Source organism: Odocoileus virginianus, chromosome X, assembly GCF_023699985.2.
Source record: "Odocoileus virginianus isolate 20LAN1187 ecotype Illinois chromosome X, Ovbor_1.2, whole genome shotgun sequence".
In the NCBI taxonomy this organism is placed as follows: Eukaryota; Metazoa; Chordata; class Mammalia; order Artiodactyla; family Cervidae; genus Odocoileus; species Odocoileus virginianus.
The window spans coordinates 15982331-15997656 of record NC_069708.1 but is presented as its reverse complement, the minus strand read 5'-3'; the positions used below and the strand labels follow the sequence as shown (position 1 = coordinate 15997656).

The window sequence follows — 15326 nt, the reverse complement described above, 5'->3', positions numbered from 1 at the left end:
TACCAGGTGGCTTTTTAAGCCCATCCTTCATGGACAATACCTCATTGTAACCTCCTGCTATAAGAAGCCATTTAACCTTCAAGCCATCACCTAAATAGAGGAGCCAGGTCTGAATCAGAGGTGATAGTGCACTTTATTAACAAACAAAACAATACCAGACAGGCAAGCCTGTACTTCAGTGTCAATACATACACACATGTGTACTCCCACGTATAACACTGGGGCACACTTCAGACAGAACATTAGGCACCAAGTTCACAGACTAAACATGGTTCACAATCCTTCAATACTGTGTCTTCAGGCTGATATACGTCCTTATTTAAAAGTTGTGACAAGAAGGTTAACTTTTCAAATCTCATTCTTAACCTTACTGTTGAGTGAGGCTGACAGCCTTCAGAATTGTGAAGCAGGTGACTGAACAGAGCCAGGCTTGATCAGCTGCTTAAACTGACTTGAGAGTGGGTGGAAGAGAAGACCTGTGGCATCTCAGGATTGGATCACCTCATGTATGTGGGGAAGTTCTCAGCTGCCATTCCACCCATAGGAACCACCTGGGCTGGCATTCATTTTTAATACTCAATCTGTAGCTTAACAGAGTTGATCTAATTAGGATGAATTAATGGGTTTGCTAAAAAGTTTGAGAAGAGGGTAAATCCCATATTCTGGGAGTCCTTCGACATTCGAGACATGTTAACTATGTTAACAACTTGATGACTGTTAAAACTGTTGCCGGTTAAATTTGTCAGCATTTCCCCAGAGGTGTGTCAGAACCAAGTTAATCAGTAAGCAAACAGAAATAACTGAAATAGATCAGGGATGTGATTTCTCAAAGCACTTTGGTATAAAATGCAGCAAGTTCTTACACATTAGGGCATATCCAAGATAATACCAAAACTCCCAACTTAGCTAAAATGCTTTTCAATTGCAAGGTATAGACTGGCAGAAAATCCTGCTCTTTGCTTTCAGGATGTAATTTTGGATTTACAATAGGGTTAATTATGTAATAAACTTGGGCTGGTTCCTCTGGCAATCTTTAATTCCCATTCAATAAAAAAATAGACAGCAGATTAGATTAAGAGTTACTGGGAGGTAATAGAAATAAGGATGTGACATGAATACTGAATATGGGAGAAGATAGAAGCAGCAGTAGACTCATCAGCTATGAAACAACTTTGCGGCATTTAGTACAGGGGCAAAGACAGTGGTATCACTCTATTAAAAATGGTATCATTCTATTAAAAATGGCATACTCTATTATAAAAGTATAAAATAATCCAGAGACAGAACGATTGACAGGGTTAATTCTAAAAAAGGAATTTGAATCTAGGTTATGTACTAAATGTGTGGAAGTGACTCCATCAAAATTTTAGTTGATTTAAAAATTTTGGCACACAAAGAACAAGCTTCAGCTAGCTAGAAACTTCATTTAAAATGAAATGCCTCATTCATCAATGATGCAGGATATTACTGGGTATCTACCACCTGGGTTGCTGAATCCACAGAATCTTCTGAATCTTCTCAACCGCTTTATTTGATCACATCTGTGTTGATTTTCATACACACACACACACACACACACACACACACACACTTTATGGCTGAAACTTTTGGGTTTTTAAAAAATCTGACAGTTTTTTTTTTTTTTTTTGCCACATGGGGCAGCTTGCAGGATCTTAGTTCCCCAACCAGGGATCAAACCCTGGACCTGGCAGTGAAAGCACAGAGTCTTAACCTCTGGACCGCCAGGGAACTCCCCCAACAGTTTTTAAAATGGGAAAGATAGGAGGTGAGCACTGTTCTGAACTCACATTTCTCCTAAGATAAACTTAGTTTTCATATATAAAATCATTCAATTTCATGTCTTTTATAAATCTTAATAATGAAAGCAAGTGAAGTTATAAGAAGAGCCCTAATTTCCTTTCTGTGCTTGATTAGTCTCATGAAATAACAATCAAATTTATCATGTGCATTTCAGTACTTATTTGAGAGAAACTGGCATGGTGGTATTACTCAAAGGTAACCACATGGAAGTGCTTCCCTGGTGGCACAGTGGTAAAGAATCTGCCTGCAATGCAGGAGACACAGGTTCGATCCCTGGGTCAGAAAGATCCCCTGGAAAAGAAAATGGCAACCCACTCCAGTATTCTTGCCTGGAAAATCCCACGGACAGAGGAGCCTAGTGGGCTACAGTTCATGGGGTCACAAAGAGTCAGACACGACTGGGCCAGTAAATGACAATAACAAACCATGTGAAAAACATACTTAAGTTAACAGATCTGCCTGATTTTATTATGGCTATAGGAAAAAAGAGAAACAAATATCTGCCACTAGGGGCCTTCAGAAGGGTCTACCTGAAGAAAGGAAAATACTGCTTCCTTGGAATTGGCAGAATGTTATCAAGGACAATGAGCCAAGTAATATCTAGCCACCTTCCAGGAGGATGCGAAGAAGCCTACTGCAGTTGGTCTCATGAGGAGCGAAACAGGAAGCCCTCCTGGGGGACAGTCTTGCCACTATTTGCTCATCTAGGGAGTTACATACCAGTCACAGCAAATTAATTTAAACATTCCTTGGTAAACACTGTCCTCTTTAAGAAAAAGAGGAAAAATGCAAACAAGCTAGCATGAAGACTAGATGTCTAGTTTAGTTTAGTTTTAGTGTTAGTCACTCAGTCGTGTCTGACTCTTTGCGACTCCATGGACTGTATAGGCTTCTATGTCCATGGAATTCTCCAGGCAAGGATACTAGAGTGGGTTGCATGCTCTCCTTAAGGGGATCTTCTTGACCCAGGGATCAAACCTGTGTCTCCTACATTGCAGGCAGATTCTTTGCCGTCTGAGCTACCAGTGTCTAGAAACTTCACAGGAATTAGAAGTGGTCAGGAGATCCCTGGGACAGCAGCCCACAAGATGTTGTCCCCACTCTGGTCTGTGGGTCTGAACCCTACCTCCACTGCTTTCCCTCATCCAAAGTGGGGGCTGCTTACCCAGGAAGTTTCAAGTCTGGGCCTACACTCTACCCTTTGCTAAGGACTTCAAAGGACAGTCACAGGCTGGGCCTTAATCTACTCAACCTCTACAGAGAGAAAGTTAAATTCTTCATTCCTGCAATCATCAGGTATTTTATGTTAAAGGGGAGAAAAATAGGACACAGAAACTGTTTCTCATGAGCATGTCAACTTTAACTTCTTGATGTTAAGAAATTGATCACAAGGTTATTTTCTACCAATCAACACGAGCTGGTCTACAGACAAATCACAAGATGGAGCTTGATCTTCCGGAAATTAAGGAGGTCATACACTGAGATTAAACTGAGGGGTTAAATTGGTTCACTTAAAGATGATCTGATTGCACGGCTGTTCTATGGGTCGGCAATTTGCTTTTGATGATACTGGGGAAGGCTAAGCAGAAAGCATGAAGCCAAAACTTCAGGATCGGCTTAGCAGCCTGAATCTGTACATCATAAACCACACGGCAGTTATCGATGTGGAAAACCCAACGATCTTCAGCAGGCCTGGTACAGAAGGCAGGTTTCTCTCCCAGAAGCTGGGGGTGATCTCTATAGCTGGAACATCCTGGATGAATGAACATAGATCATTAGCAAAAAACTATTGTGGGAACAAGGAGTGGCAAAATATATCTGTAAAATCAGTGTCTGGATCTGCCCTGGAGAGTGGCATCTACAAGGACATCACAGGCTAGAAGTTGAGATTTTTATATGTGATTCTTGGTCTGTAGAGATGGAGCTGCCAAACTTACTTTAGCTTCAGGTTCTTGGATCCAGATGTCTTTGGCAGCCAGCTTCCCCAAAGCATTCAAGACCTGAAAGAAACAAAAAAGAAAAAAGTAAAAAAAAAAAGAAAAAGAAAAGACCTGAAACAAAGTGGCCATGGTATTATGAGGTTCTGTACTTTCAACAGATTCAAGGCCCTGCTGGCCACAGATGAACCTCATGAGTGGAGTGAGGGCAGAGAAGTGGATATCTATTAATAGACAGATGGTCAGTGGCACGATCTGGAAAGACCAGATGACAGCTATGTCAGTGGACTCAGGAGGGAGAGCCATTTAGCTTCCTGTCTTACCTCTCTAGCGGCCCGTTCACCGGCCTCTACTGCTCCTTCCATGTAACCACTCCATTGTGTGGCAGTCTCTGTGCCAGCAAAGTAAATTCTGCCTACAGGTTGGCGAATCACCCTTCAAGGGAACAGAGAGGTCATGCAGTTACCTGGGAACGCGCTGAGGGTAAATGAGCCAATCGTGGCCCTCACTTAAAACCCCACAGAAGACAAGGAAACTCAAATTGTTTCCAAAACTCCCATGCAACTCAGCCAAAGGTGAAAGGCCCCTCCTTGTTTCCTGGGTCTGCACCAAAGGATCTGAGCTTTCAAGCCAGAGAGAATCAGGATGTGAGATCATAAATTGCTAAAGGTAATGAGACCTTTTTTTAGCTAGTCAGAATTAAAATGTAAGAACATACATTAGGTCCACACTCAAGATTCATTTGCTTCATGTTTCCTATTTGCAGTCCATTCTGCTACCTACAGTAAGGGGTGTGTTCTTCATGAGATCTCATCTGACTGCCGGGAGGAACAATGGTGGTGAGTGGGAAGACAGGAAGAGGAACTCATTTCTAGCAAAGGAGAAATTCAAAGGATTATATGTCTACCTTCTTCAAAAACAACCTCTGGGAGTTTGGGGTTAGTAGATGCAAACTGTTACATATAGAATGGATGGACAACAAGGCCCTATTGTATAGTTCAGGGAGCTATACTCAATGTCCTGGGATAAACCATACTGGAAACGAATATCAAAAAGAATGTGTAAAATGCATAACTGAGTCACTTTCCTGTATGGCAGAAATTAACACAACACAGTAAATCAACTACAATTAAAAAAAAAAAAAACCTCTGTACAATTAGCTTCTATGGATGTATCTAGAGACTGGCTGAGGGTAGTGAAATGGGCTTTCTCTTACAAAGAGGTCTTGGTGAAGAGAACCGTGGAAAGGCTGGGCTGAATGAGCCACTGTCCCCTCCTACCTTGTTGGCTTTGATTCCTACAGACACTTGCATGAAATCTCCTAAACCATGTACCTCCACCCCAAAGGACTTCACCTCAACCTGCTGTCATGCCTTTTTCCAACTCAGGAATCCTTGGCTTCATCTATCCCTGATCCTAGTCCCCTCTCCGAGACTTCCACTTTGATTCCAGAACCACTCCAGTTCATCAATACTGTTATCACTAACAAAGGCTATTCATTCTTGGCTTGAGATTTGACAGAAATAGCCAACACTAACTGCCCTCTGGAAAAGGAATTTTAAAAAGCACCCAAGATCTAAACAGGGTTTCCCATGAATCATTTAATCTTTCATCAGATATTGATGACTTTTACTGAAATACTACATGTGTCTATTGAACTAAAATCACTGCACAATTAATAATTCACTTAAGAAAAACAAACAAAAAGCTCATATAAGGAAAGGATTAACAAACCCTTCTTCCTTCTCTATGGACACACATGACCTTGAGTTAACATTTTAGATCTGTTCCTCTAGAAACCTGATGAAGGCATAAGGCCATATATGTTACCAGGCAACCGCTGCTTATGGTAAAAATGGCTCTCCTCCACCCCCTCACTGGTAACTTGTATCTAGGCTGGGAGAACTCATAAATTGCAAATATCTGGAAAGAGTCTAAATATCTGGGAAATGTTTGGGATTTCTTGAGTATGCTGCCTCTTGTAATTGGGCATGTCCTTTGTGGGGAACCTAGACACTGCCTATGAGGCTGTTTGAAGAGACAAAGGCTCCTGTGAGCTAAGGGGTTTCTAAGTTAAGGTGAATTCTCCCACCCTGTGCACATATCAACTGTTCACACCTTAGCCGTACACAGTGAGATGCTTCCCCGTGAAGAGGAACGTCTGATGCTGCTCTGCTGACAAGACATCTTTAGCCCATGTAGATTGGAGCCCAGGAACCTAGGGTAGTTGTGCAAGACTAAATGTTTAGTTGAGCTCAAGAAGGTCCCTGGGAGGACACTGCAGCTTACAGAATTCTCACGTGTACCAATGACCCCTGAATTCCTTGCCAGTGCTCTGAAATTGTTCTATGTGCTGCCAGGTACTGTTCTACGTATGGACATACTTCTTTTCCTATGGACACCTAGAATATACAAACTATCTGGGACATTACATATAGGAATGCTGATTCCTGTTTCTAAAATCCCCACTGAGCTTGACTTATCTAGTTTTAAGCTTGGCACACGTCTTGTATCTATTGGCATAGTGTTTGGGTAGTACCTTCCATATTGAGTCATGATCCCTGGGGGGAAGTACGCAGTGTAGCAGCCTCCGGAGTACTGCTCCTCACACCAGTTCTTCTCTTCATAGTGCACCGGCTGCAGTTCAGTGGGGAGAAAATTTCAAAGGGAAGACAAAGCTGAAATGCTGCCAGTCAACAATAAAGGCTCTTATGTGCTTTACTGTAACAAAAAGTTTAAGGTTTTTTTTTTTTTTTTAAGTAGCCCTGTTTTTCTAACTTAAGGGGAAACACGACAGTGCCAAGTAATGGCCTTTTGTGAGGCACCAACAGACAAAACGCATATACTTTGACTTTCTCAACCTCTTGCCTAGGAGAGACAGGACGTATTCCATTATCTGGAAGAGAGGGTATCTCTATGTGGATTCTGAAGTCTTTAAGACTCTATCAACAATCAGGTTCTGGAAGGGTCTGCTCAAATCTCTGCATTCTTTAAATAATAGACCTTACTTCCCCATCTACCAGGGCATTACTGCTGAAAAAGGGGTGAGGGGTAGAAGGGAGAAGGTAGAAGGAAAGCATAGTGTCTGAAAAAGGCTTTTTTCAGAACCACTTCTCTCAGCTGGAAATGTGAATGATGGGAATCCTATTAAAAAGAGGACAGTTAAAGATGAAAGATGTTTCCCAAGGGATGTGAGAGGACCTTCTCTGATTTCCCTAACACATTCTGCAAGTTTAATCTTCCAACAGTTCAGAGAAAATCCCCTGGAAGAGCCCCCCACTATCTGCTAGGGTCTTTAAAAAGAATTTCATTCTCTTAATTGCTTTCAGTGGTAGATTGAGAGCACCAAAATTCCTAAATGAAGTGTAAATTGAGTCTGCAGATGGAAAAACAAATTAGTATGACTTTGACCTGGGCAGAGAGTCCAGATTCAGTCTGTCTTATCAAGTATATACTACTGTGCCTTCATCAACAAATAATGATATAGCTGGGATTTTATTTGGCAGCGATCAGTTGACACTGACAAGAGGGCACGGCCTCTGTTCCAGGGACTGATCTCAGTCACCCTGGAAATAATACCTGCAGCTTCTGCCTCTCATTACTACTGGCTGCCAGTTATCCAGCGAACATTTAAACAGCCCAAGCTGCATCAGAAATTGCATGCACCGACAGCAGCGTTTTAATGGCCCTTTGTGACTGCTGAAGTTAATCCTCCAGTAAGCATATCCCTTTATACTCTCTTCATAAGACTGTCAGGAAACCAGAATCTGCTTTGCTTTACCACTCAGAGCAAACAGAGCAGAACCTGCTAGGGATTAAAGATGGGGATTTCTTACATGTAAAGCTTCTTGAGATCCTAGCACTTTGGCGTACAGTTCACAGATTTTCCTTTTTCTATAAAAAAAAGAACCAAAGAATGTGAAGGCAGTAATGACTGATGAGTATGGAATAAACACAGTGAGTTCCAGGGTTCTTACAATGAAACAGATTTATTAAGTGAAAAATTAAAATCAATGGCCTTCAGTAACTACACTAAATGAACAGTTCCTTGAATCTCTGCCCTCAAATTAACTCTCTTTTCCCCGACAGAGTTATGTGCTTTGGAGATTCAACCGACTCTTTGTTCTCTTTTACATTTTTGCCTCTTCCACTACATACTACCATATCTATTCAAGATTAAAATGGAGAAAATGAGATTGAATTAAATTCAGTTTTAGGAATTGATTCTAAGTCACTATTTGGAAATATGTGAAATTCTAAAGTAATCCCTTTTATAAGTCTATAGTAAGTATGATGGTGTCTTTTAACTATCCTATGTTTATGTTTTAAATATCTACCAACATATAAAGCTCATTTAATCTTTTAAATGTAACATAACACATGCTATACTAGGAGAGGCCTATGCTCATTCCAGGGTAGTAATCTGCCACTTGACAGAATGGTCTGTGGACACAGTACTGGGTCCTAAGGGCTTGTAGGGGCAGCGGGCATGATGTGTTATATGCTGCTGCTGCTAAGTCAGGTCAGTTGTATCCAACTCTGTATGACCCCATAGATGGCAGCCCACCACGCTCCCATCCCTGGGATTCTCCAGGCAAGAACACTGGAGTGGGTTGCCACTTCCTCCTCCAGTGCATGAAAGTGAAAAGTGAAAGTGAAGTTACTCAGTTGTGTCCGACTCTTCACGACCCCACGGACTGTAGCCTACCAGGCTCCTCCGTCCATGGGATTTCCCAGGCAAGAGTAGTGGAGTGTGTTATGTGATATTACCTTAAAACAGTCTCTGACCACCCTCATAATTCATTATGCAAATGACCAGCACAGAACATGGTACATACTGTATCTTAAAAATCAATAGCTTTTTTCAATTAAGCACTTCTTTTTTTTAAAATAAAATACCATTTTATTTATTTATTTATTTTTATTTGGCCATGCCATTTGGCCTGCAGAATCTTAGTTCCCCAACTAGGGATTGAGCCAGAAGTTAAAGCGCTGAGTCCTAACCACTGGACTGCCAGAGAATCCCTATCTAAGCACTTCTTGAAACAGATACATTTTAAACTCACAATCACTTTTGGTGCAGTTTAAAAGCTCTAATTTACTAAAATTATCAATTTTAGAAATGAATAGTTCTGTTTTAGAAATTGTTTAAATGGGTTAGCACTGATCCAGTTATGCACTTTAGGTATTTATCTTCTTTAGTCTTTATATAGGTTAAATTTTGAAAGTGCTCCAAAATCCTTTCTTATATACTAATAAATGACTGGAAAAAATTGCTAAAAATGTGGTAAAGGGTTTAATTCAAATCTGTAAGATAAGCATTAAAAGCTAAAGAGACAAATGGAAAAAAAAATACTGGGGGGGAGGAAGGAGGTAGGGAAGGTTATAGTTATTAGAAATAAATTTTAAAAGATGCCAACTTCATGTTGCCAGTTACAATAGAAAACAAGTGTTCCCAATTTCACAGGTCTTCCCAATTTCTCTGAATAATGTTGGACAAAGTGTAACTTTATACATTTATCTGAATGCTCACACTTACATGATTTATACAACTCCTAGAGTTTCCATCTCGTGGCTATATAGTGGTAAATCAAGAGAAGGAGGTGGAATAAATGTTGCTTACCGACACCACTTTACCATGGAAGGTTTTAAGGGAGAGACAAATGCCACTTCTGAGGTGATGTCACACATCATTAGATAGCTATTTAAATTCCAGTACAGACAGGCAAGATTCACTGTCCTTCAAGGAGCTGTTTATACTACAGCTCAATAATGATAAACAAAAGGTAGAACTGGAAGAAGTCTCAAGACTACGGTGTACCTGTCTGTCTCTTTCTGTGTAATCCAAGCCACTCATTTCAGACATGAGGAGACTGAGGCTCAGTGTGCTCAAGAGACTAGCTCAACATCACCCAGCTCACTAATTGCAGGGCCAAGGATCTACTCTCTTGAGCATCCCACCTGTAGTAAGTGCTCAATAAAAACTTACTGAATCAAAATCCATCCTCAGTCCAGTGTGGTACCCTCTTTTATACTCTATGATATGACTGATTCTTACCTACTTCACATGAGTGTTGCAAGAAATAATTCTGACATTTTGAGTCAATAAGAAAACAAAAGTATTGACAACCATTATCTTGAAAACTTAACAATGTTTTAGTTACTTTAGGTATATGCAATAACATCTTTGTTAAAACAGAGTGAACCCTAAAATGTAATCAAACTACTCTATAGTTAACTCTTCATTCAAGAACAGTAAACCAGTTATCATAGAAATTTGTCATTATTGGCTGTATTTCACATTATTAAATGAGTCAATGATGAGTTCTAATGAACACATAGGAAATTATCTTCTCCATCCCTTCCTCCCATTAATATAAAAATTTTTTTAGAAAATTAAATAAGATAAGGATGGTACAGCAATGTACTGGTTGCTTAGCTGGGCTCTAAAAATAACAGAGCATACTTTAAATGATGTAGAAAAGAAGTCATTGTGCAAGTTGGATATACCTACTGGTTTCTAAACCTGGCTGCTCATCATAATTACTCAAAAGGCTTGTTAAAATATGCAAATACTCAGGCCCCACCCCTAACCTACCAAATCATAATCTATCAGCCTCAGAAAAAATATATTTTCCAAACATCCTTTGGGAAATGTTGACGCAGTTCGTTCTGGGAACTATTACTTGAGTCAATAACATTCAGCATTCTAAGTGGTTTTGCCTTATAAAAACTTTTGAGAAGTTTAGCCACTATGTGGAATCAAAACCAAATGTCTACATCCAGGCTGGTATTTATTTTACTATTAATAAGGAGGGAAGGCAGGAAATCCAAAAGAAAATGTCAAGCTTAGTATGACATAATGAAAAAAAGTACACATTAGATGCTATTCGTGACTTTGTCACAAGCTGGCTATGGAGTCTTGAACAAATCATTCCCCATTACCAGACCCCCAAATTCTTCCTCTATTGAGTGAGTAGGCAGACACTAAAATAGTTCCCTTTTCCTGACATCAAATCTCATGGTTGCTCAAATAAACAAACCCGTGTGCAAATGTGGGAACGTCTGCGGTCTTTCCCTAACTTGCAAAGTCATCAAAGTAACTCTCAAAGCAAGATCTGCTAGTTGATTTGCTGCTTAATTTTTAAATCAAATGCAGAGAGAAGTATACATTTGCATGCACACCCTCTTCAAAAGCTAACAAAAGATTTAGGGTTATCCCTGTCGTAATGAAAGTGTTGCATAACTCAATGAAGCTATGAGCCATACCGTGCAGGGCCACCCAAGATGGAAGGGTCATAGTGAAGAGTTTTGAGACAATGTGGTCCACTGGAGGAGGGAATGGCAAACCATTCCAGTATTTTGACTGTGAGAACCCCATGAACAGTATGAAAAGGCAAAAAGATATGACACCAGAAGATGAGCCCCCCCAGGTTGGAAGGTGTCCAATATACTACTGGGGAAAAGTAGAAGGCAATTACTAATATCTGCAGAAAGAATGAATTAAGCAGCTGGGCCAAAGCAGAAATTATGCTCAGTTGTGGATGTGTCTCGTGGTGAAACTAAAGTCCAATGCTGTAAAGAACAATATTGCATAGGAACCTGGAATGTTAGGTCCATGAATAAAGGTAAATTGGATGTGGTCAAGCAGGAGATGGCAAGAGTGAACATTGACATCCTACAAATCAGTGAACTAAAATGGACAGGGATGGGCGAATTTAATTCAGATGACCATCATATCAACTACTGTGGGCAGGAATCCCTTCAAATAAATGGAGTAGCCCTCATAGTCAACAAAAGAGTCCGAAATGCAGTACTTGGGTGCAATCTCAAAAACGACAGAATGATCTTAGTTCGTTTCTAAGGCAAACCATTCAACATCACAGTAATCTAATCACAGTAAGTTTATGACCCAAGCAGTAATGCTGAAAGAGGAATAGTTTCATGAAGACCTACAAGACCTTCTAGAACTAACACCAAAAAAAAGATGTCCTTTTCATCACGTGGGGGTTGGAATGCAAAAGTAGGAAGTCAAGAGCTACCTGGAGTAACAGGCAAGTTGGCCTTTGGAGTACAAAATGAAGCAGGGCAAAGGCTAACAGAGTTTTGTCAAGAGAACACACTGGTTATAGCAAACACCCTTTTCCACCAATGCAAGAGATGACTCTACACCAGATGACATCACCAGATGTAATCAGATTGATTATATCCTTTGCAGCCAAAGATGGAGAAGCTCTATATAGTCAGCAAAAACAAGACTGGATCTAACTGTGGCTCAGATCATGAGCTCCTTGTTGCAAAATTCAGACTTAAATTGAAGAAAGTAGGAAAAACCACTAGGCCATTCAGGTATGATCTAAATCAAATCCCTGATGATTATACAATGGAGGTGATTAATAGATTCAAGGGATTAGATACGGTAGAGAAAGTGCCTGAATAACTATGGACAGAAGTTTGTAACACTGTACAGGAGGCAGTAACCAAATTCATCCCCAAGAAAAAGAAATGCAAGAAAGCAAAGTGGTTGTCTCTGGAGGCTTTACAAATAGCTGAAGAAAGAAGAAAAGTGAAAGGTAAGCGAGAGAGGGAAAGATAAACCCAACTGAATGCAGAGTTCCAGAGAATAGTAAGGAGAGATAAGGCCTTCTTAAAGGAACAATGCAAAAATAGAGGAAAACAACAAAATGGGAAAGACTAGGTATCTCTTCAAGAAAACTGGAGATACCAAGGGGACATTTCATGCAAGGATAGGCACGATAAAGGACAGAAATGGTAAGGACCTAACTGAAGCAGAAGAGATTAAGAATAGGTGTTAAGACTACACAGAAGAATTATACAAAAAAGGCCTTAATGGCCCAGATAACCATGATGATGTGGTCACTCAACTAGAGCCAGACATCCTGGAGTGTGAAGTCAAATGGGCCTTAGGAAGCATTACTATGAACAAAGCTAGTGGAGGTGATAGAATTCCAGCTGAGCTATTTCAAATCCTAAAAGCTGATGCTGTTAAAGTGCTGCACTTAATATGCCAGCAAATTTGGAAAACAGCAGTGACCACAGGCCTGGAAAAAGTCAGTTTTCATTCCAATCCCAAAGAAGGGTAATGCCAAAGAATGTTCAAACTAACATACAGTTGTACTCATTTCACATGAGTGAACTGAACATACTAAGTTTATGCTCAAAATCCTTCAAGCTAGTCTTCAGCAGTACATGAACTGAGAATTTCCAGATGTACAAGCTGGATTTAGAAAAGGCAGAGGAACCAGAGATCAAACTGCCAACGTATGTTGGATCATAGAGAAAGCAAGGAAATTCCAGAAAAACATCTACTTCTGATTCATTGACTCCACTAGAGCCTTTGACTGTGTGGATCACAACAAACTGTGGAAAATTCTTAAAGAGATGGGAATATCAAACCACCTTACCTGTCTCCTGAGAAACCTGTATGCAGGTCAAGAAGCAACAGTTAGAACCAGACATGGAACAATGGACTGGTTCCAAATTGGGAAAGGAGTATGACAAGGCTGTGTACTGTCACCCTGTTTATTTAACTTATATGCAGAGTACATCATGTGAAATGCTGGACTGGATGAATCCCAAGCTGGAACCAAAATTTCCAGGAGAAACATCAACAACCTCAGATATGCAGATGATACCACTCTAATGGCAGAAAATGAAGAGGAACTAAAGAGCCTCTTGGTGAGGGTGAAAGAGGAGAGTGAAAAGCTGACTTGAAACTCAACATTCAAAAAACTGAGACCATGGCATTTGGTTCCACCACTTCATGACAAATAGAAAGGGAAAAAGTGGAAGTAGTGACAGATTTTATTTTCTTGGACTCCAAAATCACTGTGGATGGTGACTGGAGCCATGAAATTAAAAGACGCTTGCACCTTGGAAGGGAAGTTATGACAAACCTAAATGGTGTATTAAAAAGCCGAGACATCACCTTGCTGACAAACATGCAATAGGTATGAACACCTATGTATGGATCTGCTTTTCAGAAAAAGCACATGTTGGAGAACCTTCAAGATGGAATAAAGGTCACTAGGACTTGGCCTCTTAAGCTTTATTCAGAGCTAACATTTTTTTATTATTTTTCTCCATCCATCTTACTGAGAAACCCTATCTCTTAACCAATGTAAAACAAACACAGAGATGTAAAACTAAATTAATATATGCACATGGGCAGGAGTGAGTCAAAAGGGGGCTAACAAAATACAAAAAATTGATTTGTTGGGATTTTGAGATTAACAAATGATTGCATTTTTCATAATGTTATTATAGTGTTGTTAGTACAACAAGCACAATATAAAGCTAATCTTTTACATGTTTCAGATGTAAATTCTTACCTTATATCTTTATGTACTTTAGCGAGCCGGTCAGCTTTTCGAGCAAGGATGAAGCTGGAGAGAGAAATTACATTTGAACGATTAGGTGACAGTGGTTTATCTTAAGAGTTGCCTCTTTTTAAAGTGTTCTTGCCTGTATCTACAGTAATACCCTAAATACAAACAAGTTTCATTCCAAGAATGCGTCTGTACGTTTCTCCAAGGAAGACATACAGATGGCTAAAAAACACATGAAAAGATGCTCAACATCACTCATTATCAGAGAAATGCAAATCAAAACCACAACGAGGTACCATTATACACCAGTCAGGATGGCTGCTATCCAAAAGTCTACAAGCAATAAATGCTGGAGAGGGTGTGGAGAAAAGGGAACCCTCTTACACTGTTGGTGGGAATGCAAACTAGTACAGCCACTATGGAGAACAGTGTGGAGATTTCTTAAAAAACTGGAAATAGAACTGCCATATGACCCAGCAATCCCACTTCTGGGCATACACACCGAGGAAACCAGATCTGAAAGAGACACGTGCACCCCAATGTTCATCGCAGCACTGTTTATCATAGCCAGGACATGGAAGCAACCTAGATGCCCATCAGCAGACGAATGGATAAGGAAGCTGTGGTACATATACACCATGGAATATTACTCAGCCACTAAAAAGAATTCATTTGAATCAGTTCTAATGAGATGGATGAAACTGGAGCCCATTATACAGAGTGAAGTAAGCCAGAAAGATAAAGACCAATACAGTATACTAATGCATATATATGGAATTTAGAAAGATGGTAACGGTAACCCTATATGCAAAACAGAAAAAGAGACACAGATGTATAGAACAGACTTTTGGACTCTGTGGGAGAAGGCGAGGGTGGGATGTTTCAAGAGAACAGCATCGAAACATGTATATTATCTAGGGTGAAACAGATCACCAGCCCAGGTTGGATGCATGAGACAAGTGCTCGGGCCTGGTGCACTGGGAAGACCCAGAGGGATCGGGTGGAGAGGGAGGTGGGAGGGAGGATTGGGATGAGGAATACATGTATATCCATGGCTGATTCATGTCAATGTATGACAAAAACCACTACAATATTGTAAAGTAATTAGCCTCAGACTAATAAAAAAAAAAAAAAAAGGATAAACAAGTTTGACTGAAAAAAAAAAAAGAATGCGTCTGTAAATCCAATTTGTTCGTAAGTCCAACATAGTTAGCCTAGG

The 15326-nt window shown here is 40.1% G+C and overlaps 1 protein-coding gene across 1 annotated transcript in view; it reads right to left on the bottom strand.

Moving 5' to 3' along the window:
• Positions 1–3159: 3159 nt before the first annotated feature.
• Positions 3160–15326, bottom strand: part of MAOA (monoamine oxidase A) — a 75917-nt gene continuing 63750 nt past the window's right edge. The window contains exons 10-15 of the mRNA XM_020878857.2: positions 14111–14164; positions 7595–7652; positions 6298–6395; positions 4082–4193; positions 3759–3821; positions 3160–3574 (exon numbers count right to left, since the gene is read on the bottom strand). Of these exons, the coding sequence (XP_020734516.2) occupies positions 3428–3574; positions 3759–3821; positions 4082–4193; positions 6298–6395; positions 7595–7652; positions 14111–14164 (532 nt within the window). The 3' untranslated portion in view covers positions 3160–3427. The remainder of the gene's footprint in view (positions 3575–3758; positions 3822–4081; positions 4194–6297; positions 6396–7594; positions 7653–14110; positions 14165–15326) is intronic.